We start from the raw sequence: 23,694 nt of genomic DNA on the forward strand, positions 1-23,694 counted from the left end.
TCCCTAGAACTTGGGATCACGGTGTACTGGTAGCTAGGGGATACTCTTCCTTAGAACTTGGGATCGCGGTGTACTGGTAGCTAGGGGATACTCTTCCTTAGAACTTGGGATCGCGGTGTACTGGTAGCTAGAGGATACTCTTCCCTAGAACTTGGGATCGCGGTGCACTGGTAGCTAGGGGATACTCTTCCCTAGAACTTGGGATCTCGGTGCACAGGTACTTAGGGGATACTCTTCCCTAGAACTTGGGATCGCAGTGTACTGGTATACGTAGCTAGGGGATACTCTTCCCTAGAACTTGGGATCGCGGTGTACTGGTAGCTAGGGGATACTCTTCCCTGGAACTTGGGATCGCGGTGTACTGGTAGCTAGGGGATACTCTTCCCTAGAACTTGGGATCGCGGTGTACTGGTAGCTAGGGGATAGTCTTCCTTAGAACTTGGGATCTCGGTGCACAGGTACTTAGGGGATACTCTTCCCTAGAACTTGGGATCGCAGTGTACTGGTATACGTAGCTAGGGGATACTCTTCCCTAGAACTTGGGATCGCGGTGTACTGGTAGCTAGGGGATACTCTTCCTTAGAACTTGGGATCGCGGTGTACTGGTAGCTAGGGGATACTCTTCCCTAGAACTTGGGATCACGGTGTACTGGTAGCTAGGGGATACTCTTCCTTAGAACTTGGGATCGTGGTGTACTGGTAGCTAGGGGATACTCTTCCTTAGAACTTGGGATCGCGGTGTACTGGTAGCTAGAGGATACTCTTCCCTAGAACTTGGGATCGCGGTGCACTGGTAGCTAGGGGATACTCTTCCCTAGAACTTGAGGTCATGGTGTACTGGAAGCTAGGGGATGATGTTTGGTTAGTTGTTTCCCCACAGTTGGCATGTGTGAGTACCCCTGTTGGTTTCTCTCCAACAACCAAATGGTATATATGGTGTTGTCTGTCTGGCATAAACTTTTGTTTATCTGGAAATCATCTACAATTCTCAGCAAATCTCTTTTGAAATTTATTTAGTAGGATTTATAATCAATATATATACAGTTGTGTTTCACTGAACAACATATTTTGTTTTGACTAGTTTTGCTTAATTATATAAAAGTTATTGCCCTTTGTTTATTTCAGCATTTTTTGTTGTGAATTTTGTCCAGAGATATACAATTTTTCACTGATCACTTTGAAACTTGGTGTGCTTGCATTGATAATCATGTATAGTTGTATTGGATTTTCTAAATGGTTTCTATTTATAAGCTAGTTATCTTTTTGGATTTTGGCAAATTGGAATCTCAATTCCAATATTTCTCAGGAATTATTGAAGAAACATTCATGAAACTTAATGGGGATTTTTAAGTGTGAGTTTAAGATGTGCATATCACATTTTGTACTTTGAACATTTTGAGTTAATTTTTACATTTGAAGTTAAATATTTCTATTTCTGCAGAAAGATTTAGTACAGTCTTCATGTCTAAGAGATATTTTCATTATAGAACTTTTTATTATTGATCCTATAGCTAGTTGTGCATGTAATATCTAGAGCCTGATGCATGGAATATATTCAAGATTAAGTAATTATAAGTTCATTTTAAATTTTGGTATACCTGACTTTTATAACACTTCTTATTATTTTCTGAAGTTAAAACAGGGAGCGTAAAAATAAGCAGAAATCTGTAAAAGCACACGTAGTGTCATGATAATAATCACACTGTCATGATGAAATATCAATTATTATTAAGGTATTATAATTACACTGTCACGATAAAACAAAAAATAATTTTAATTTGAAGCCACTCTAAATTACACTGTCATGATAAAAGATAAATTATTTTGAAGCTATAATCACACTGTTACAATTAAAACACAAATAATTTTGAAGCTGATATATATATGCACTGCTGTGTAATGTATATATGCATTGCTGTGTATGACTTTGTTAGTAATATTAAGAGTATGTCACTAGCTGTAGTAGTTCTTGTTTTGCCATTATTGTAAGTAAATAAGGGTTATATTTATATGTATTTATAACAATGTTTTTTATCTGTCTCTTTAAAAAGCACAGGATAATTAAGGCCACTAGAGTAGACTTGTACTGGTATCCAGCTATTGTGTTTGTGCATTAGACCACTAAATTCCAGCTTTGGAGCGGTGGGATTTAGGTTGTGATAATAGACAATGTAAGCTTATTATATAACAGCATTCAACAGTAGGGATCATGGACTTTTAACATATATTGTCTCCCTTTGTCATTTTGTCTTACTATGTTATATATCTAATTATTAGGACAATATATCATATGCACTTTGTAATGGTGATCCAACTTGGTAAAGATTTGAATTTCCTTTCGTAATTGTACTGTGTTGAATTCATATATATGTTTATATATATTGCAATCCAATTATTCATATCATATATTTGAGGGGCAGCGCAGTGGCCTCATGATTAAGATGTCCTGACACTTTATCACTAGCCCTCCACCTCTGGGTCACGGGTTGGAAACCCATGTGGGGCAGTTGCCTGGTTTTTCTCTGGGTACTCCAGCTTTCCTCCACCTCCAAAACCAGACACATCCTGGCTGTTAATAGGACGTTAAACAAAATAAACCAAACATAAACCAATCATCTATTTGTTGCTATGATCTTGTCAGCATTTCCAGTGATTGGTTTAAGATAAATTGTATTTCTGGCAAGGTGATTTGGTGCTGTAAAATGAATTTGAGGCCTGTCAGGGCACATTTGTCATAAAAATTGTCTTCCTTCTCATTTGTGTTACTATGTTAATATACTGTACACATATATATAAGGGTCAAAGAAGTAATATGAACAGTATAATCCAGATAACACTGGATCCTCACATAAATGTATGGAGGATACAAATTACTTGTAATGATTATATGGGGCAAAGAAGTAATTCAAACAGTGTAAACAATAAGGTTTGTTAAATTTTCGAGGCAATCCGCCCCTTTATCAAAACACAAAAAATTACAAATACAATCACATAATGTATATAACCTTAACATGTACACATATATATATACATTTGTATTTAGATCAAGACCTCTAGATCTACTACCCAACATTATCATCTAAATTTCAGAGGTCACCAGCCTGATACGTTGTAACTGAACGTTGGTATAAGTGAGGTTTGTACAATATGGCAAGCTAAATGCTTGTTTCAGGATAAATATGTGATACAAAAATATATTTAGCTTATAATTAAACGCTAGTTGGTGCTGAAATTGATACTAAAGAACCTATATATTAATTGATACACTACCATTGTGTGAAAGGGAAAATAAAACACTGACATAAAAGTACCGGGTACCGTGATACACTTCCATTGTGTGAAAGGGAAAATAAAACACTGACATAAAAGTACCGGGTACAGTGATACACTTCCATTGTGTGAAAGGGAAAATAAAACACTGATATAAAAGTACCGGGTACAGTGATACACTTCCATTGTGTGAAAGAGAAAATAAAACACTGACATAAAAGTACCGGGTATAGTGATACACTACCATTGTTTGAAAGAGAAAATAAAACATGGAGTTAAAGTAGCGGACACAGGGATATACTACGGTTGTAAGGGACAATCAAGAATTTATGTTTGATGATTACAATTATATAATTAAAACCATAACTCAAATATTGATATCTTTCATTTGAATTAATTTTTTTTTCCGTTTCAGATTTGTTATTGTTAACCCTGCCATTTGGAACCAGAGCTTTTGTGTTTATTGAAGCGCGATGGGAAGCACATCGTCAAAGTTCCGTAAACATCTCAGTAATGGGGACGAGGTAGCAGCCTTGAATCTCTACAACAGTCATAGCGAGTTAAGGAAAGCCCTTGATCCGAACTGTTCCTATGGTGACTCGCATCAGCATGAAACACCTCTTCACTACTCTGCACGACATGGCATGAAAAGTTTATTACGGTACATAGTAATTTCTGGATCAGACATGTAGATTTTCATCTATAAGTCAAAATCTCATCGCAGATTTTGAGAAAAAAATTTAATTGTATTTGTCTGGATTCTTGTATGACAAGATGCCTGTTAACTTATTATGATATATATATAATGTAGCTGCCATACAGTGTTTCCTTTTTACCCTGATTTTGGGTTCGAAATTCGGCAAAATGGTATCTTTTTCCCCCAAAAATTACCAATTGGAAAATGTGAAAAAATACATTGGAAAAATTTGAATTGTAATGTGATCAGCGTAAAAAAACAGAACTAACTTTTTCTGTTCACTTTAGTATTTCCCAATTTTTCCTTATGCTCAATTTCCGAAATTCAAGAACCCTTGTTTCATTCCCAAACAGGGCTAAAAAACTCACTGCCATAATATTCAACTTATTGATGTGTTTCAGCACAACACTTATAGTGGTCCTCAGACTGTATATTTCCTGTTTAATCTTTGCAGGATATTTTTACGGGAACTAGGAGGAAATCCCAACAAGACAAATGGACGCAAGGAGACTTGTCTGCACTGTGTGTCTATGGAGAAGCCCTGTCATGCCCAGTGTTACCCTGTACTACGCAAGCGAGCGGAGTGTCTGCAGATGCTTCTCAACTGGAGAGGAGCTACTCTTAAAGATGGAGAGGTTGAGAAGATTGACTTAGCTGCTCAGGATGAGGTAGGACCTTTAGGTGCCATTGTGTGTGTTTTCATTGTTTTTATAAACCAAGCTTCAGGCAGAATGTGATTAAACTTCTTATAGAAAGGTGTCAAAGATTAGGATATTTATTTTACTTTGTTAATAGGAATAATACTGAGTCTCCCTGTGATTACAGGGAGGAGATCAATAGATTTTATTTACTTTCTTGAAAGAAGGAGATTGAGATTCTGATCGTGGTACAATTCTTTCGGAAACATTTTCAAAAATATCCAAAATAATTTGTTAAAAAAATATTTCCCGCTTCTTTTATGAAAGAGAAGTGCTCTGAAAATAGTATTATCAAAATGTCCTTTTATCTTCAGGATTTGAATACTGCATTACATCATGCTGCCGCCTCAGGACTGAAGAGATGTGTTGAGGTACCTATATACCAGCCTCTATACTGACCTCTTTGTGTGCTTTAAACACTAAGGATTTGATGTGTGATGTTCTGAAAGATAATTTATGTTTCATTTAGTGTTTGAAATTAACTTTCTGTTTCATTCAGTGAAAGAAAGTAACTTTGTTTCATTCAGTGAAAAATGTTATCTGTATGTTGCATTCAGTGAAAGAAAGTATCTTTGTTTCATTCAGTGAAAGAAAGTATCTTTGTTTCATTCAGTGAAAGATGTTATCTTTATGTTTCATTCAGTGAAAGAAAGTATCTTTGTTTCATTCAGTGAAATATTGATGTGGTTTATTCATGGAAAGATATTAATTTTATTTTGACTTTATTTATCAATGGCGGAATACACCACTTTGTTTTAGCCATACACCTTTAAGTTGTATTATATGAGACAGATGAAGAAATATAGTTTCACTTAGAATCTGTTTAGGTGTACTTTATGTATTATAAGAACCAATGTTGATGTATATTTAATAATAAAATCATTATCAGTAGACTTCTAGTTTAGGAACTTTATCTTAATCATACTTAAAACTTTAATATTTCATGATGTCATCTTGAAGAAACATTTTTTGAACTTTCCTGTGTAGATGTTGGTAGCTCATGGCGCTCCATTGTTCACGGAAAACAAAGAGCAGTTAACACCCTGTGATTCAGCAGAGAGATTTGCTCACACTGAAATAGCTACTTACCTGGAATCCAAGATGGTGTTTTCTGATGTGAGTAAATGCTATATTAAAGCTTGAGCTTATCATAATGATTGATAGATTATCCTATGAGCCATTGTAAATTTTCATGATCTTGTTCAAAATGACAGCTTTGATACCTGAACATTGATTTTGATTCTCAAATTAAGCATGACACATCAGTCTGTATCCATTTTTAAACAAACATTAATGTCAGTTTATTATTGAAAACATAATTAGATTTGTCATATTGAGCTTTGCTCACAATTTTAACGAGATAAATCTATTTTCTTGATAAAGTTATCTTCAGTGAAAATGAAAATGGATTTGTTAGGACCTTATAATTCCTGAAAAATGAAATAGCTCAGAAGATTTAAAGAAAGTGACTATATATAATATATAGCAAAACAAAAAAAAACAAAAAATTGTGAGAATTCCAGTTTTGGAAAATTTCAGAAATTCTATGTTCGTGATATCAAAATATTTATATAAATGTTACCTGTTGATTACAGAATGATGCTAATGATGTACCTATATCAGAAATGTTACCTGTCGTGGACTCCGAGGTAAGATTCCATTGTCACTGTGCATGTATGTAATACATAAAAGTGGAATTTTGGTCATAGATTTTTCTTCTAGTGTAATCTGAATCATATGATAGACTGAGAAATAATACTCTGTGTACTTTCCTATAGTGTTCTATGCTACTTAATATTAAGTGGTTAATACTTTTCTTTCTGCAAGAGATACCTGTAACAATTATATTACATATCTACAGGAGTACAGTGGCCTAAGAGCCCAAGATCTCCAGGAGGCCAAGGACCAACTGTTGGTGGAGACAGCCGACATGCTCAGCGTGCCTCTGTTCACCGCTGACGCCCTGTTACGGAACCACGGTAAGTTGTATAGAAATGTTTCCCATACCTAACTAGATTATACATCTATAGCAGGGAATATAATTGGTGGGGGGGGCTGTTCATATAGAACTCAATTTTTTACTTTCATTTAGAGCTGAATTTTCACTTTGTTTTAGAGCTGAATTTTCACTTCGATTTAGAACTAAATGTTTACTTCAATTTAGAACTCAATTTTTACTTTAGTTAAAACAGGGTCTTCGAGTCTTTATGCATTGTAGATAATAGTATCTTATAAAATTTATATAAAACTAGTGCTAATTAATTAAGGTAATTAGAAATCAGTTCACATGCATATGGATAACACATCAGTAAAGGTGATGAAAATCCAGGTTTACAAGTAGTATCTTCATAATTATAACTTTTACCACTCACAAGTTTGATGCAATATTTGGAAAGAGCAAAGTAATTTATTTCAAAGAGTTTTCTGTTTTGAAACATGATTAAAACTAATTAAAACACATTTTAAATACTTTTAACAAAAAAAAGTGTTTGCAATGTACAATTGTTACAATTGTAGCATTAACCCTTTCAATCCTAAGAAACTTTAGTGGACTCTGCCATTCTTTCATAATTTGAAGTCCAATATGGTCAGTAGGGGTGAAAGGGTTAAGATTGCCTGGTACCTTGCACGAACCAGTCCTTAGCATGTGTTTAATGTGTGGTCCCTGTTTGTACCAGAATGGTCCCGTGAGATGCTCCTGGAGGCATGGATGAGCGACCCATTAGCCTGCTGTGAGAAGTCTGGCGTGACCCCTCCCCCAAGTCTGTTTTCCGACCAACCCCAAGTCCAGGAGTCCCTGACCAGTCCCGTCAGCTCAGAACCTCCCAGTCCTGATACCATGGTAAGATATCTTTACATTACTCCAGACCTCTCCGTCCTGATACCATGATAAGATATCTTTCCATTACTCCAGACCTTTCAGTCCTGATACCATGGTAAGATATCTTTACATTACTCCAGACCTTTCAGTCCTGATACCATGGTAAGATATCTTTACATTACTCCAGACCCCTCCGTCCTGATACCATGGTAAGGTATCTTTACATTACTCCAGACCTCTCCGTCCTGATACCATGGTAAGGTATCTTTACATTACTCCAGACCTCTCCCTCCTGATACCATGGTAAGGTATCTTTACATTACTCCAGACCTCTCCCTCCTGATACCATGGTAAGGTATCTTTACATTACTCCAGACCTCTCCATCCTGATACCATGGTAAGATATCTTTACATTACTCCAGACCTCCCCGTCCTGATACCATGGTAAGGTATCTTTACATTACTCCAGACCTCTCCATCCTGATACCATGGTAAGATATCTTTACATTACTCCAGACCTCCCCGTCCTGATACCATGGTAAGATATCTTTACATTACTCCAGACCTCTCCCCCCTGATACCATGGTAAGGTATCTTTACATTACTCCAGACCTCCCAGTCCTGACACCATGGTAAGATATCTTTACATTACTCCAGACCTCTCCGTCCAGATACCATGGTAAGATATCTTTACATTACTCCAGACCTCTCCGTCCAGATACTATGGTAAGATATCTTTACATTACTCCAGACCTCCCCGTCCTGATACCATGGTAAGATATCTTTACATTACTCCAGACCTCTCCGTCCTGATACCATGGTAAGGTATCTTTACATTACTCCAGACCTCTCCCTCCTGATACCATGGTAAGATATCTTTACATTACTCCAGACCTCTCCCTCCTAATACCATGGTAAGATATCTTTACATTACTCCAGACCTTTCAGTCCTGATACCATGGTAAGATATCTTTACATTACTCCAGACCTCCCAGTCCTGATACCATGGTAAGATATCTTTACATTACTCCAGACCTCCCCGTCCTGATACCATGGTAAGATATCTTTACATTACTCCAGACCTCTCCGTCCTGATACCATGGTAAGATATCTTTACATTACTCCAGACCTCTCCGTCCAGATACTATGGTAAGATATCTTTACATTACTCCAGACCTCTCCCTCCTAATACCATGGTAAGATATCTTTACATTACTCCAGACCTCCCAGTCCTGATACCATGGTAAGATATGTTTACATTACTCCAGACCTTTCAGTCCTGATACCATGGTAAGATATCTTTACATTACTCCAGACCTCTCCGTCCTGATACCATGGTAAGATATCTTTACATTACTCCAGACCTCTCCCTCCTAATACCATGGTAAGATATCTTTACATTACTCCAGACCCCTCCCTCCTGATACCATGGTAAGATATCTTTACATTACTCTGAACATCTCAAATGACCTACTTATGTTACCTTATCCTGCTTGTCCTTGAATCTAAACAAGATATTACAGAAAATGATGTCCTACCTCAACCCTTTAACACTCATTACTTTGAACCTGTGTCGGGTCCCATAATGATGTTAAAGCCTTCATACTGATTACAGAAAACTATCACCTACCTCAATAATTTAACACTCATTACTTTGAACCTCCCAGGTCACATAGTGATGTTACAGCCTTTTCCCAGTCCTTACATTCATTGCTCTGAATATCAATAAATTCAATATGGAAAAAAACCCACCCACACACCTCGCTTCTATCACCTTGAGAATATCTTATTATGTGTATGGTTCAGTCTCAGCCCAATCCAACACGGTTCCCATGCATTTCTCTTGAATAAGAGGTAATATATAGTTCTTTGCTGTGATGTGCATTGGGCAAGACAGCACTTCCCTGAAATAATCTGAAGGGCCTTCAATATGCATGTGATTATAAGTGAGGTAGCCACCAGCTACTACAAAAAACTGCATCAAAATGATTAATGCTGTTTATAGGGCAATGAACAAATGAAGTAACCAACAGTACCGAATGATTGTATTGTTTCAGTGTGATATCTGTACTCAGTCGTTCCTGTTGGAGGAGGAGCCTGTACATATGTCCTGTAAACACCAGTTCTGTCGCTGCTGCTGGAAAGAGTGAGTAGGATGTTATCCCTAAGTCTGCTGCATTCATGTGTGCATATTTACATATGCATAGCAGTGCCACGATTATCCTTGATACGTATACTCTGGTTTCCAGTTTCCTCAACATTCATCACCTTATAAGGAAATAAGTTAAAAGTTTCTGTAGAAAAGCAGTACAGAATTTAAGGAAGGTTCGTTTAATTTGATTTTTAGCCCACCATCATCAGATGGTGGGCTATTCAAATCGCCCTGCGTCCGTGGTCCGTCGTCTGTCCGTAAACAATTCTTGTTATCGCTATTTCTGAGAAAGTACTGAAGGGATCTTTCTCAAATTTCATATGTATTGCGTTTTGAGACCAATCGGAAAACAACATGGCCGACAGGCAGCCATCTTGGATTTTGACAATTGAAGTTTGTTATCACTATTTCTGAGAAAGTATTTAAGGGATCTTTCTCAAATTTCATATGTAAGTTTCACTTGGTGCCTAGTTTTGCATATTGCGTTTTGAGACCAATCAGAAAACAACATGACTGACAGGCAGCCATCTTGGATTTTGACAATTGAAGTTTGTTATCGCTATTTCTGAGAAAGTACTAAAGGGATCTTTCTCAAATTTCATATGGAGGTTCCCCTTGGTGCCTCGTTATGCTTATTGCATTTTGAGATCAATTGGAAAACAATATGGCCGACAGACCGCCATCTTGGATTTTGACAATTGAAGTTTGTTCTCAAAGTACTGAATGGATCTTTCTCAAATTTCATAAGTAGGTTCCCCTTGGTCCCTTGTATTGCATTTTTGGACCAGTCTGTCCTGAAAACAACCTGGCAAACAAACAGCCATTATTGTTAAATCTCAAATTTCTTATATAGCTAGGATTCCCTTGTTTGAAAAGTACTGGAGGGATGTCTCAATTTGCAGATTAGTAAAATGAAGGGAAAAGTAGAGAAAAGATCAATCTGACATGGAACCTATGAAGATCATTCAATGGTGGGCGCCAAGATCCCTCTGGGATCTCTTGTTTCCCTTAAATTCTGTAATACTTTCCTTTTAAAGAATCTTAAGTTTGATGAATTTCTATAATTAACATGTATGTACTGGGGCTGGTGGTACGTTCACTTTCCCTCTCAGCACTCCAAGAATATGACAAACTATAAACATTCCATGTTACTATCATGAGAAACAGTTTGTGTATCAACCATTGTTTCTCTTTTCTTATGAGTCAAATTATTATCGTTAGCCGATTCAGATTGATTTTGTAAGTATGGTGTATTATATAACAGACGGACAATGTTGTATTACATTATAGGTACTTGAACCTTATAAGTATGGTGTACTTACCAACAGACAATGTTGTATTACATTATAGGTACTTGAACCTGAAGATCCAGGAAGGAGATGCCCATCATATTACCTGTCCTGGCTTTCAGTGTGGAAAACTTGTTCCTGTAGAAATCATAGAGAACATCGTCTCTCGTGAGATGGCACGTCGCTACCTACAGTTTGACATCAAGGTATCTGTAACACTCCAACATCAGATTATTAATTCTGCTGTAAATCGTATAGGAGTAAACTATTAATATCATTTCAATCATTTCAGGAAACGAATTAGAATGAAATTATTTTCTCCTATGTCAATGCTTGCCGATAGGAGATGCATTTGAAGTCCAAATCGCATGCATGTGGAGGTGTAGTCATTCAGAGTGACCATGTTGAACAGTGTACACGTAAAAATTTGGAAGATGAATACAGTTGTATCAGAATAGATAGTGGTTTGTGGTATAGTGAAGTTATAGAATTCTAGTAAAGATTGCTGTATATTATTTGTGTTGGATTGTATAAGAGGTGTATTGTTTGTATTTGTTTGTCAAGTTATTATTGTGACCAGGCATATCCCTTACAATTTATATGATTTGTCAAGTTATTATTGTGTTAAATTCCTTGTAGGCGTTTGTGGACAGTAACCCCAGCATCAAGTGGTGTCCATTCCCGGGATGTGGTCGGGCTGTCCGCCTACCAGAACTGGACGGTAACAACCAGACGCCGCGACAGCTCCCTTCTGACACGTCGCGGGCTGTAGATTGTGGTAACAAGCATTACTTCTGTTGGTGAGTCATTCTGTAATTTTATTTTAGATTTGAAGATTATTCAGTAAAAATGTTTAACTTAATTTATGTCTGGAAATTCTACAGAACATATGCTCTGAATTATTACATGTGGATTGAGATAAAAGTTTGATGATTAGTGATAATAATATCTTTATAACGTGATGTACTATTATAGTTCGTTTCTTACAGAAAAAAATTCCAATAACTCTAAACTTGTGTGATCCGATTTTGTTAAGTGCTAATACAAAGGATGATAAATTACTACAGAATTGATGGTTTATTATCTCTCTATTTTAGTATTGACCTAAAACATATTGCTCAACTTACCTACAGTTAATTAGTCCTTAACTGATGAAACCAGGATAACTATAGGTTTCCTCTCTGTTCGTCGTGTACGTAATTTATTATGTACATAACGCCGACGTTTGTCAGTGCTCTAGTAGCTTCATTCCTTGGAGGATTTTGATCACACAGTGATAAAGAGTACCATGATATCTGGAACAAGTTTAAGGATTTTTGGATCATGGTCAAGGTCACTTTTACTATTTCTGGCGTGGAGGGGGGTTACTTAAGGACATGTATTGTTTTAGATACCTTCTATGCTTGTTACTACTAATTATACATGTAATATTTTCAGGGACTGTGGAGGTGAAGCCCATGAGCCATGCAGCTGTGATAACTGGACCAAGTGGTATAAGAAAATAGCAGAGGTCAAACCCGAACAAAGTAAGTCAAGGTCAAGCCCAAACAATGGAAGTTCTCAAGGTCAAACCCAAACAAAGGAAGTTCTCAAGGTCAAATTCAACCAAATGTAGCCCTCAAGATCAAGTCCCCCTCTGTAAGATAAAGACAGAGAATATGTTATACTTACAGCTGCTCACTGTGATTCATAAAAACAACTAATTAAGAATACACACACACACACACACACACATCCCTCAAAGGAAAACTGGTATTATATTTTTGGGATCTATGGGGAAATGTGGACTGTCGGTATTGTAAATTCTACATATATTAGTGGTGAAGTTGTGTGTATATTTACAATATAGATGTATTGTGTTAGATGTATTGTGTTAGATGTATTGTTAGATGTATTGTGTTAGATGTATTGTGTTGATATAAGTTGACCTTACATTTTTACAGTGGATGGTACAGAAAGGGACACAGAGTCGGCAGCTAACTGTCTGTGGCTGGTCACAAACTCCAAGCCTTGTCCCAACTGTAAATCTCCTATTCAGAAAAATGAGGGTTGCAACCACATGAAGTGTTCCAAGGTATAACGAAGGAAAAACAAAGGAATAAAAAAAAGAATGGTGCTTTTAGAAAACAAGAGCATGTAAAAGCAATATAAACCATTAAGATATATGATTCTTACAGTATGTGTAAATGTTAAGAAAGCAGATTACAAAGAAATATGAAAGAGGCTGTTCATTATTACCACATATGGTATATATTACAGACTTTTACCGATGTCCTTAATAAATTGGTTTCTGAATTTGACAATTTCTTTTCTTTTTATATTAAAAAAAAATCAATATTTATTGCTTAGTGGAATTGGAAGTCATTATAGTAAACCACTTTTCATGGTTAGGGGCTTAAAGTGGTAACCTTAGCTGTCATTCCGTCAAAATATTGTTTCCAATCAATTCTTTAATGGATGCAGAATGATATAACTACAATTTGGTATGTTGTGCAACGAAAATTTAATGAGTCAAATACTGATTTGGTTTTTTCTGTTGTAATAGTTATGGTCATATAACTTTCAAGATTTTGAATTTGAATCTAGTTTCACTAAGATGAGATTTAAGTGTATTTTTTTTTTTCAGTGTAAATTTGACTTTTGCTGGGTGTGTTTGGATCAATGGAAGCGACACAATTCAAGTACAGGAGGCTATTTCAAGTGTAACCGATACGAGGTATCGAAGATTGTAGAAGATAACGCCAACATGGCCCAGTCAGATGTGAGTTAGTCCACTGTGTTCATCAGGTAGTCAAAGCTTGTCTGGTTATAAGGCTACCCAAATCTAATCGGGGACAATTCTTTGTCATGAATATTGTGGATTAATTTCAGGGTTTTGAAGAATGAGGATGAGATATTCTTAATATTTTAATATTACATTCAGAAAATGTTATTGTTGCCATTACACAACTCCTACCTTAAGTCAAACAGGTGTTGGCCTGTTGGCTTATTACAGGATAAAATATGTGATTCTATTTAGGTTAATAGTAGATATAAAACATGACCCTGTCTGGATAGGTATCTCAATGCCACACAATATTTGTGGATTCACCCTGGGTAAACATATGGATGGAAACTATCATAATAAGGCAAGTGTTTTGAAGATTTCGAGCAATATTTTCTGTTTATCCTATGTGGCATTCAACAGACCACGTACTAGATTTACTGGTATAGTGACTAAAACTTATCAATACAAGGGAGATAACTCTTACGCACTCTTACCACATTGCTGACATTAACTGGAATTTCTGTTTTCCCTACTTTCGATATTCATTTAATGGCACTTCTAAAATAGCTGGTATTTACATATAGTAAGTAAAGAGTTTTTAATTTGATAAAGAAATTTGAAAAACATTTATTTGTGTGACAGTATATAACCCATATACAAAGAGACAGAAATAAACATGTCCATTGTTTTAAGTATTGAGTCTCGGTGTGTAATGGACTAATTATATAATGATCTGGTGTGTTTAACAGGCAGAGGAGAGGAATAAGAGAATGCAGGAACTGAACAAGTTTGTCCATTACTACACTCGCTTTAAGAACCATGAGAACAGCTATAAGGTAGGTATTCTTATTGATAATTGATATTGTCCCAAATAAGCAAAGCTGACAACTGAAGACATTCAGGTATTTGCGTGCAATAGCTGTAATTTTTCTGTTTGGAAAATTTCACACCATTAATATCTTTAACCCTTTATTTCATATTTCAAGAATCTGATGCTTAACCCATGTTACCCAGAAAGCCATATATACAAAGCTCTAAGCAGTTTTATGTCTGATCACCTGTTATTCTTGTAAGGGCTAGTCCGGTAAAATGTCTACCCAAGGAGAGGACCCCATGTTTGTCAAACAGGGGCCACCCATAGAAGTGATTTAATTCAACACCATCAACACCATCATTATAATAAGCTGCCTTGTCTCAGGCACCCACCTTGAATAGAATATCTTTATTTCTAGATTCTTCCTGTAGGGTATATGTATTATATAGCCCTTAATTTAAACCATTAGTATTTTATGTTTACACAATAATCATAAAAAAAAAATTTGGGTGCAAACTAAGTCATTCTAGATGTAGAAATACAAAATATTTTTACTATGATCTTGTTGAACAATAACAACTAATGAACCTGACTTTTTCTGTTATCAGTTTGAGGAGCCACTGACCAGTTCTACAAAAACAAAGATGATGAAGTTAGCCGAGGCTGTAACAGATCCAGGTAAGACAGAATTATTTCTATTCTATGTGTGTGTTGTTTCTATAGTAACCATTTGATTAGCAATAGGTGTGTGTTGCTTATTTCCCTCGTGTTTTAGAGGGCAAGAGTTCTGATCTGAATCGATGCCAGGATGATATAATGTCAGTTTAACAATTGAATAATTCAGACCAGAACAAGTACTGTCCCTCTTCACTTTAATGAACAAGCATGCTGTTTATTAAGAAAAATATTTTATGGAGTCTCCAAACACTTGTATTTGACAGCTGACTTTACTCTTTGTGATGCAAGTTAAGATCAGTCTTTCAGAATATTTACAAAAACAAAACTAAAAAAAAAAAAAAAAAAAAATTCAAGAGTAAAAAATCCTTCAGTTTTATCACATGATATTGTATTATACTATTTCCTGCCTATAGTAAATACCCTTGGTGTACATATGTTGCAAAGCTATTCTGTTCATCTTCAGTAATGTGCTAAAATTTGATTTTATCAAAAATAAAAATGCATAGAGTATTAGGATTTGTCACTGATTAATAATGAATTCATTTAGATGCTTGTATGATTATTAAAACATGTTGTTTCAGACACATTGTTTATTTCTTAATGATTTAAAACTTTTCACTGAAATAAAATTTCTTTAATAATTGAGGGAACAATCAAAAATCCTCTGTGACTTTGTTAAAACAGCAACAGCCAATGCGGAGACCAAGTTTGTAGAAGAAGCTGTTGAGCAGTTGCTCAAAGCACGACGCGTGCTCAAGTGTTCTTACGCCTATGGTTACTATCTCGATGGACCTGGTTACAAAAAGATGGTGTTTGAATTCATGCAGGTAAGAACAATTTAGAAGATTCTTGCATCACCAAAATCCTGAAAGTTCTTTTCCTTTTCAAAAGTCTTAAAATATATATGTTTTTAACTATGTTCTTTATTGAAGATCTTGGTAGAAAAGTCAGTGTTCCATTCGCTATAGATAAATGATATTAATGAAAGTAATGTGTTGTTGAAATTTTATTTAGAGAATCCAAACTTAACTAAGACTAAGGCTAGCTGAATATACAGGCATGATAATTTTCAAGTAAAAGTCTGATTTCACACTTTTTTCTCATGTTGGCTGTAATGTTCATTTTAGTATTTCATCATAGAAAATAAACCACAAATTGGGATTTTAGACTTTTTTTACATTCAGCTGTTCTCATCCCTAAATTTAACATGAAGTGTCTGCTTGATTCTGTCTGTGTGACTTTAATAGATGTGGTGGTCAGGTGATGCAGTGGTAACACACTCGCCTGTCACCGAGGCAACTGGTGTTTGATTCTCTGACCAGAAGTTAAAAGGTATCAGGGTGATCACCTGACGACCAAATTGGTTTTCTCTGAGTACTCCTCCAGGGACCTTCTAAATCAAGACTCCTTGCACACTCCAATTTGAGTCGAGAAAAGTGATTATTATTATTAAAGTACAACTTGTTTTTATGTTAACAGACCGAGCTGGAGGAATGTGGCGAAATTCTATCCCAGATGGTAAACAGGCTGTATTTGAGGACACCTAGGAAGCGTATTATAGAACAAGCCCATGTAGTCCAAAGGAAGCGCCACGAGTTTATAGTAGCTATATCCAAAGGACTGGTTCCTCCAGAGACACCTCCAGCACTCCGAAAACACCGGAGGCGCAGATATAGCATGGACTATGAAGATGTAAGTCTGATGGCTGAGGCTGGTTCAAAGAAATTTATTGTCAGAGGGGTTAGGGAGTATAAAATGATGGTATCAGCATTGCATATGACAGTTAATCTAGACTCTACATTTGTAGCTTTACCACTCACATACTGTCAGGTATAATCACAGGTAATTCATTGTTGCCATGACAACACAGAAATTGGCCCTAAATAACCACAGCCATTGACGGGCCGTTAGACCAAATCAAATAATCCTCACATTAAAACAGCCATAGTCTACACTTGATGTTACTTTATTGTGATCGGGAAAATTTCCTGTAAATTCAATACTGAAAGAAAATTATTCAACACTAATGATGCTGATACTTGGTATTTATAAAGCGAAATCTTTACTTTGATTTTAAGATTTTGACACTTGATATATTAGATACTTGAGTTCCATGTAAGTTGTTTTTGATTTGGTTTTAAGATTATTCTATTTTAATATGAAGGAGGAACTGCGAAAGGCCATCTTAGCCTCGATACAGGATGTCGACCCAGCCAATCCATGGATAAAGGATGCGTCTGGTCGCCATACCAACGTAATGGCTGTTTTGGACTGGCCTGACAGTGATGACTCGGATAGTGACGGACAGACAAGTCAGAGAAAACAAGGTGAGAATTCTCAGACACCATGGACAGACAAGCCATAGAAAACAAGGTGAGTATTCTCGGACACCATGGACAGACAAGTCGGAGAAAACAAGTTTAGTATTCTCGCACACCATGGACAGACAAGCCATAGATAAAACAAGTTTAGTATTCTCGCACACCATGGACAGTCAAGCCATAGATAAAACAAGGTGAGTATTCTCACACACCATGGACAGACAAGTCAGAGAAAACAAGGTGAGTATTCTCACACACCATGGACAGACAAGCCATAGATAAAACAAGGTGAGTATTCTCGGACACCATGGACAGACAAGTCAGAGAAAACAAGGTGAGTATTCTCGCACACCATGGACAGACAAGCCATAGAAAACAAGGTGAGTATTCTCACACACCATGGACAGACAAGTCAGAGAAAACAAGGTGAGTATTCTCACACACCATGGACAGACAAGTCAGAGAAAACAAGGTGAATATTCTCGCACACCATGGACAGACAAGTCAGAGAAAACAAGGTGAATATTCTCGCACACCATGGACAGACAAGCCATAGAAAACAAGGTGAGTATTCTCACACACCATGGACAGACAAGCCATAGAAAACAAGGTGAGTATTCTCACACACCATGGACAGACAAGCCATAGATAAAACAAGGTGAGTATTCTCGCACACCATGGACAGACAAGCCATAGAAAACAAGGTGAATATTCTCGCACACCATGGACAGACAAGCCATAGAAAACAAGGTGAGTATTCTCGCACACCATGGACAGACAAGCCATAGATAAAACAAGGTGAATATTCTCACACACCATGGACAGACAAGTCAGAGAAAACAAGGTGAATATTCTCGCACACCATGGACAGACAAGTCAGAGAAAACAAGGTGAGTATTCTCGCACACCATGGACAGACAAGTCAGAGAAAACAAGGTGAGTATTCTCGCACACCATGGACAGACAAGCCATAGATAAAACAAGGTGAGTATTCTCACACACCATGGACAGACAAGTCAGAGAAAACAAGGTGAATATTCTCGCACACCATGGACAGACAAGTCAGAGAAACAAGAACAGTATGTCAGAAGATTCAAATAACCTTTGGTCCCTTTCGGTGCCTGCTCTTTTTCTGACAACCTTTTCTTAAAGTCCTACGGTAGTCTAAAATAACTGGGAATTCAACATTTGTATAATTATTTTGAGTTGGTGTGAAATATAACATATAGGGACAGTGCCAAAAATTAGAAAAAAGGTGAATTTGTATGGTTATTACATAAATATGGATGAAGGATGTTGACCTTATGTGGCGTTGTGTGCCTCCCGGTCGAGATATGATTAAGTGGACATCTTTAATCTTTTGATCAACAGACATGATTTTAATTAGATGAACAAGGACACAAATTGCCTATACATGTATTTCTATGTTAAATATCAGTATATATTAAGTTGAACCAGTTTATCCCTGTTTATCCTATTATGGCTGCAGTAGCTCAGTCAGTTAGCATCATCCACTTAACCTCCAGTTAATATCCTAGGTCCTTGATTCATCACTCCTTACCTGTAGCAGTTTGTGTTTATCAAGAAACTGAAAAACAGTCATGTGTGTGCTGTCGTAGTTGTATCCATGGGAAAGACACTTTACCCTAATTGCTGAGGATTGCATTAGACAGGTCTCAGTATGTTGTTCAGTGGGATAGCCACCAACTACTACAGGGAGACAGACCCTGCTACAAATGACAATAAATTCATCAAATAAATCAGCTTACTCTGGTATATGATCCTGAAACTATAACTTGGTACATATATAAAATGATGTTTTTGTTTCATTATTACAGGTAAATGTGCACGGGAAGGGTGTAATAGGTTGGAGGCCAAGAACCCTCGGACAGGAGAATGGCACCAGTATTGTAGCCGACAGTGTATGAATGCTGTCGCCGTGGAGAGTTCTGACCAGTCAGGTAATGGACCTCTTAGCTGTCCAAGATTTTAGGTTTAATTCAGCTATATTCAGAAGTAAAATTGATACAGGTTTGATATCAGAGGAATTTCTGATAATAACTAGGTGTCATGGTAGTCATGGTAATGTTTGTCATTAAGATCTAGTCTCCAATATCATTAATTATAAATAAAACCCGTCTTTCTAGACTAATTTTATTTCCAAATTAGCTAGAGAGAAATTCACCCTAACACCCAAGTCCAAAGGAAGTAGCTAGTGTTTTAGCAGGGTTACACTTCAAACAATTCAATATAATGTATTTTTCTAGAACCTATTCAGGATAGAGGCTATACTTGATGAAGCAGCTAGTGTTTAGCAGGGTTACACTTCAAACAATGGAATATGATGTTGCATTTTTATAGAACCTATTCAGGATAAAAGGCTATATACTTGATGAAGTAGCTAGTGTTTTAGCAGGGTTACACTTCAAACAATGGAATATATGATGTTGTATTTTTATAGAACCTATTCAGGATAGAGGCTATACTTGATGAAGTAGCTAGTGTTTAGCAGGGTTACACTTCAAACAATTGAACAAGATGTTTTATTTTTATAGAGCCTGTCCAGGAGGCTATACTTGATGAACAGATGGATCTACTCAGAGCCCTGGAGATGTCCCGTTTACAGTACCTTAGAGACCAGGGTATAATTGCAGATCTATCCTCTACTACAGCTAGGTAAGATGGTGTTGATCTGTTGATCTTTGACCTGCCTGACATAGGCTAAGGTTCTTGGTTTGAAATTTTTCACTAAAGCTGTAAATATTATGAAATAGTTTAAAAATGTATGTGTTCTCAAAAATTATGAAATTTACAGTAAGGTCACTGTAGAATATGTAGGTTTTTAGATACTGTGAATTTCACAGTTACTGTAGAATATGTAGGTTTTTACTGTAATATGTACTGTGAATTTCACAGCTACAATATGTGGGTTTTTAGATACTGTAAATTTTAAAGCAAGAATTAAATTTTCACAACATGATATGCTTATTACTGTGAAATGCATTTAGGTCAAAGAAAAGCATGAAAACAATGTTTATCAATGAGCATTCTGAAATACCAATATTTAAAACATGCATTAGCGTATTCTTTAGTACAATTTTACATGTATGTTTGTAGCTTATTGGACTCCCCTGGAGCAGCTGAGGGTGGCAGCCCCGTCCCTGGGGAAGACAGTGCCCTCCCCTCCCCACAGAAACAGAGTAAGACTCTTCCTGATATCGCCCTGCTGCCCAAATCTCCGAGGGCAAAAGGTAAACAGACAACAGACAAGAAAGGAAAGTCCCCCAAATGGTCCAAAGATGAGGGATCACAGCTAGGAAAACCAAATAGTATGACAGCTATGGAGGAGTTAGACTTTGAGTTACAGAGAGTACTTGAGCTGTCCGCCATTAGTCCTTCTGGTTTGTATATTCCTACATGATCAATTCTCAATCATAATTATCAATCTCAGAAATGTTTAACGGGGTAGATATCTACCAAAGCACATTCCCAGGGAGAAGACTTTGCATGTTATAGAGTTTTACTTTAGGATAGGATTGAGAAACTAAGTGTTTTCTCTGTCCGTCCAGTCTGTAACAGTATTCTATCTTTATATAGATCTCCTGTTTTTGTGAGGTTTTGCCCTTATTGATTATTCAAATGTTTTGAGGAAGCTTCATTGGAAAGTACCAGATCCTGTAATGAGAGATAATAGGTTACGCTACCTTAAGTGTCCGTGTACGTTTAGGCTACATGTAGAGGTTGATGTTGTCTGAAACGCTGTAAAACAATGTTACGGCATGTACATTATGTGATTGTGTATGGAGGTATGTTTTAAGCCTTTTTTTAAACAAATTTTGAACTCAATTTTTCAATATTTTGTTACAGTAATAAAACAAGAAAAATCTAATTTTGTCAGAAAATACAGATGCTCAAAAACATAATCTACAGAACATTTTATTGTGAAAATATGTCATTCAAACATAATTGTCTACATGTGTTGTAATCACGGCTCTGCAGATTTTTGCTACGTGTAGCAAATGCAAAACCACATAAATTGATGATGTAATGCACACATTATTCTGGAGAATCCCCTTCTACACATACACAGAGTTGCTTAACTTTTCTAATAACTAATTCTACAGACATCCTATTTTTTGGTCACTTATAAGCAGATATTGTTTTGATTTATCTAGTCTTACTTACCAAAGGAGTTGAGCCTATATCGATGATAATTAGATACCCTCCCGTGATCTTTTTCTCACAACAGTTAATTGCCTACAAATAATGAAATGAAATTTAGTGTATATTGTTCCTGTAATACTATTTTTATCCACAAGTAAGCCCTGGCCTGCAAATAAGCTCCCTTCATTTCATTCATGTGGGGAGGGGTTTATTTCAGGATAAATAAGGTACTTAATTCTATATTAGGGATGGGGGCTATTTTGAAGATAAATACAGTTACCGGTTACAGATCAAATTAAAAGTATAAGTTATCATGATGCTGGCTGTTTGAATTTCCGTGTAATACATTGAGTGGTCACTAGGGGACATGTATTACGTCACCAACACTGTTGTCACTAGGGGACATGTATTACGTCACCAACACTGTTGTCACTAGGGGACATGTACTGCCTCACCAACACTGTTGTCACTAGGGGACATGTATTACGTCACCAACACTGTTGTCACTAGGGGACATGTACTGCCTCACCAATACTGTTGTCACTAGGGGACATGTATTGCCTCACCAACACTGTTGTCACTAGGGGACATGTATTACGTCACCAACACTGTTGTCACTAGGGGACATGTATTACGTCACCAACACTGTTGTCACTAGGGGACATGTACTGCCTCACCAATACTGTTGTCACTAGGGGACATGTATTGCCTCACCAACACTGTTGTCACTAGGGGACATGTATTACGTCACCAACACTGTTGTCACTAGGGGACATGTATTACGTCACCAACACTTGTCACTAGGGGACATGTATTACCTCACCAACACTGTTGTCACTAGGGGACATGTATTACCTCACCAACACTGTTGTCACTAGGGGACATGTATTACGTCACCAACACTGTTGTCACTAGGGGACATGTATTACGTCACCAATACTGTTGTCACTAGGGGACATGTATTGCCTCACCAACACTGTTGTCACTAGGGGACATGTATTACGTCACCAACACTGTTGTCACTAGGGGACATGTATTACGTCACCAACACTGTTGTCACTAGGGGACATGTATTACGTCACCAACACTGTTGTCACTAGGGGACATGTATTGCCTCACCAACACTGTTGTCACTAGGGGACATGTATTACGTCACCAACACTGTTGTCACTAGGGGACATGTATTACGTCACCAACACTGTTGTCACTAGGGGACATGTATTACGTCACCAATACTGTTGTCACTAGGGGACATGTATTACGGTCACCAACCACTGTTTGTCACTAGGGGACATGTATATTACGTCACCAACTACTGTTGTCACTAGGGGACATGTATTACCTGCACCAAACACTGTTGTCACTAGGGGACATGTATTACGTCCCAACACTAGTTGTCACTCAGGGGACCATGTAATTACGTCCCCCAACTGTTGTCACTAGGGGACATGTATATACTCACCACTACTGTTGTCACTAGGGGACATGTATCTACTGTCACCAACACTGTTGTCACTAGGGGACATGTATTACGTCACCAACACTGTTGTCACTAGGGGACATGTATTACCTCACCAACACTGTTGTCACTAGGGGACATGTATTACCTCACCAACACTGTTGTCACTAGGGGACATGTATTACGTCACCAACACTGTTGTCACTAGGGGACATGTATTACGTCACCAACACTGTTGCACTAGGGGACATGTATTACCTCACCAACACTGTTGTCACTAGGGGACATGTATTACGTCACCAACACTGTTGTCACTAGGGGACATGTATTACGTCACCAACACTGTGTCACTAGGGGGACATGTATTACCTCACCAACACTGTTGTCACTAGGGGACATGTATTACGTCACCAACACTTGTCACTAGGGGACATGTATTACCTCACCAACACTGTTGTCACTAGGGGACATGTATTACCTCACCAACACTGTTGTCACTAGGGGACATGTATTACCTCACCAACAGTGTTGGCACTAGGGGACATGTATTACGTCACCAACACT

The 23,694-nt window shown here is 37.1% G+C and overlaps 1 protein-coding gene across 3 annotated transcripts in view; it reads left to right on the forward strand.

Moving 5' to 3' along the window:
- The window catches only part of LOC117318062, a 40,018-nt gene that overhangs the window by 4,700 nt on the left and 11,624 nt on the right, over positions 1-23,694 (forward strand). For all 3 annotated transcript variants that reach the window (XR_004530293.1, XR_004530294.1, XM_033873064.1), the window contains exons 2-22: positions 3,686-3,931; positions 4,422-4,635; positions 4,980-5,036; positions 5,653-5,781; positions 6,261-6,314; positions 6,527-6,644; positions 7,344-7,507; positions 9,544-9,632; positions 10,989-11,133; positions 11,567-11,727; positions 12,365-12,453; positions 12,871-13,001; positions 13,554-13,688; positions 14,444-14,530; positions 15,117-15,186; positions 15,871-16,013; positions 16,666-16,878; positions 17,351-17,513; positions 19,346-19,468; positions 20,063-20,183; positions 20,625-20,908. Coding sequence is in view for 1 of the 3 variants with exons in the window: in XM_033873064.1 (XP_033728955.1) it covers positions 3,744-3,931; positions 4,422-4,635; positions 4,980-5,036; positions 5,653-5,781; positions 6,261-6,314; positions 6,527-6,644; positions 7,344-7,507; positions 9,544-9,632; positions 10,989-11,133; positions 11,567-11,727; positions 12,365-12,453; positions 12,871-13,001; positions 13,554-13,688; positions 14,444-14,530; positions 15,117-15,186; positions 15,871-16,013; positions 16,666-16,878; positions 17,351-17,513; positions 19,346-19,468; positions 20,063-20,183; positions 20,625-20,908 (2,878 nt within the window). In the remaining 2 variants the exon portion in view is untranslated. The remainder of the gene's footprint in view (positions 1-3,685; positions 3,932-4,421; positions 4,636-4,979; positions 5,037-5,652; positions 5,782-6,260; positions 6,315-6,526; positions 6,645-7,343; positions 7,508-9,543; positions 9,633-10,988; positions 11,134-11,566; positions 11,728-12,364; positions 12,454-12,870; positions 13,002-13,553; positions 13,689-14,443; positions 14,531-15,116; positions 15,187-15,870; positions 16,014-16,665; positions 16,879-17,350; positions 17,514-19,345; positions 19,469-20,062; positions 20,184-20,624; positions 20,909-23,694) is intronic.

This window comes from Pecten maximus, chromosome 19 (genome assembly GCF_902652985.1).
Source record: "Pecten maximus chromosome 19, xPecMax1.1, whole genome shotgun sequence".
NCBI lineage: Eukaryota > Metazoa > Mollusca > Bivalvia > Pectinida > Pectinidae > Pecten > Pecten maximus.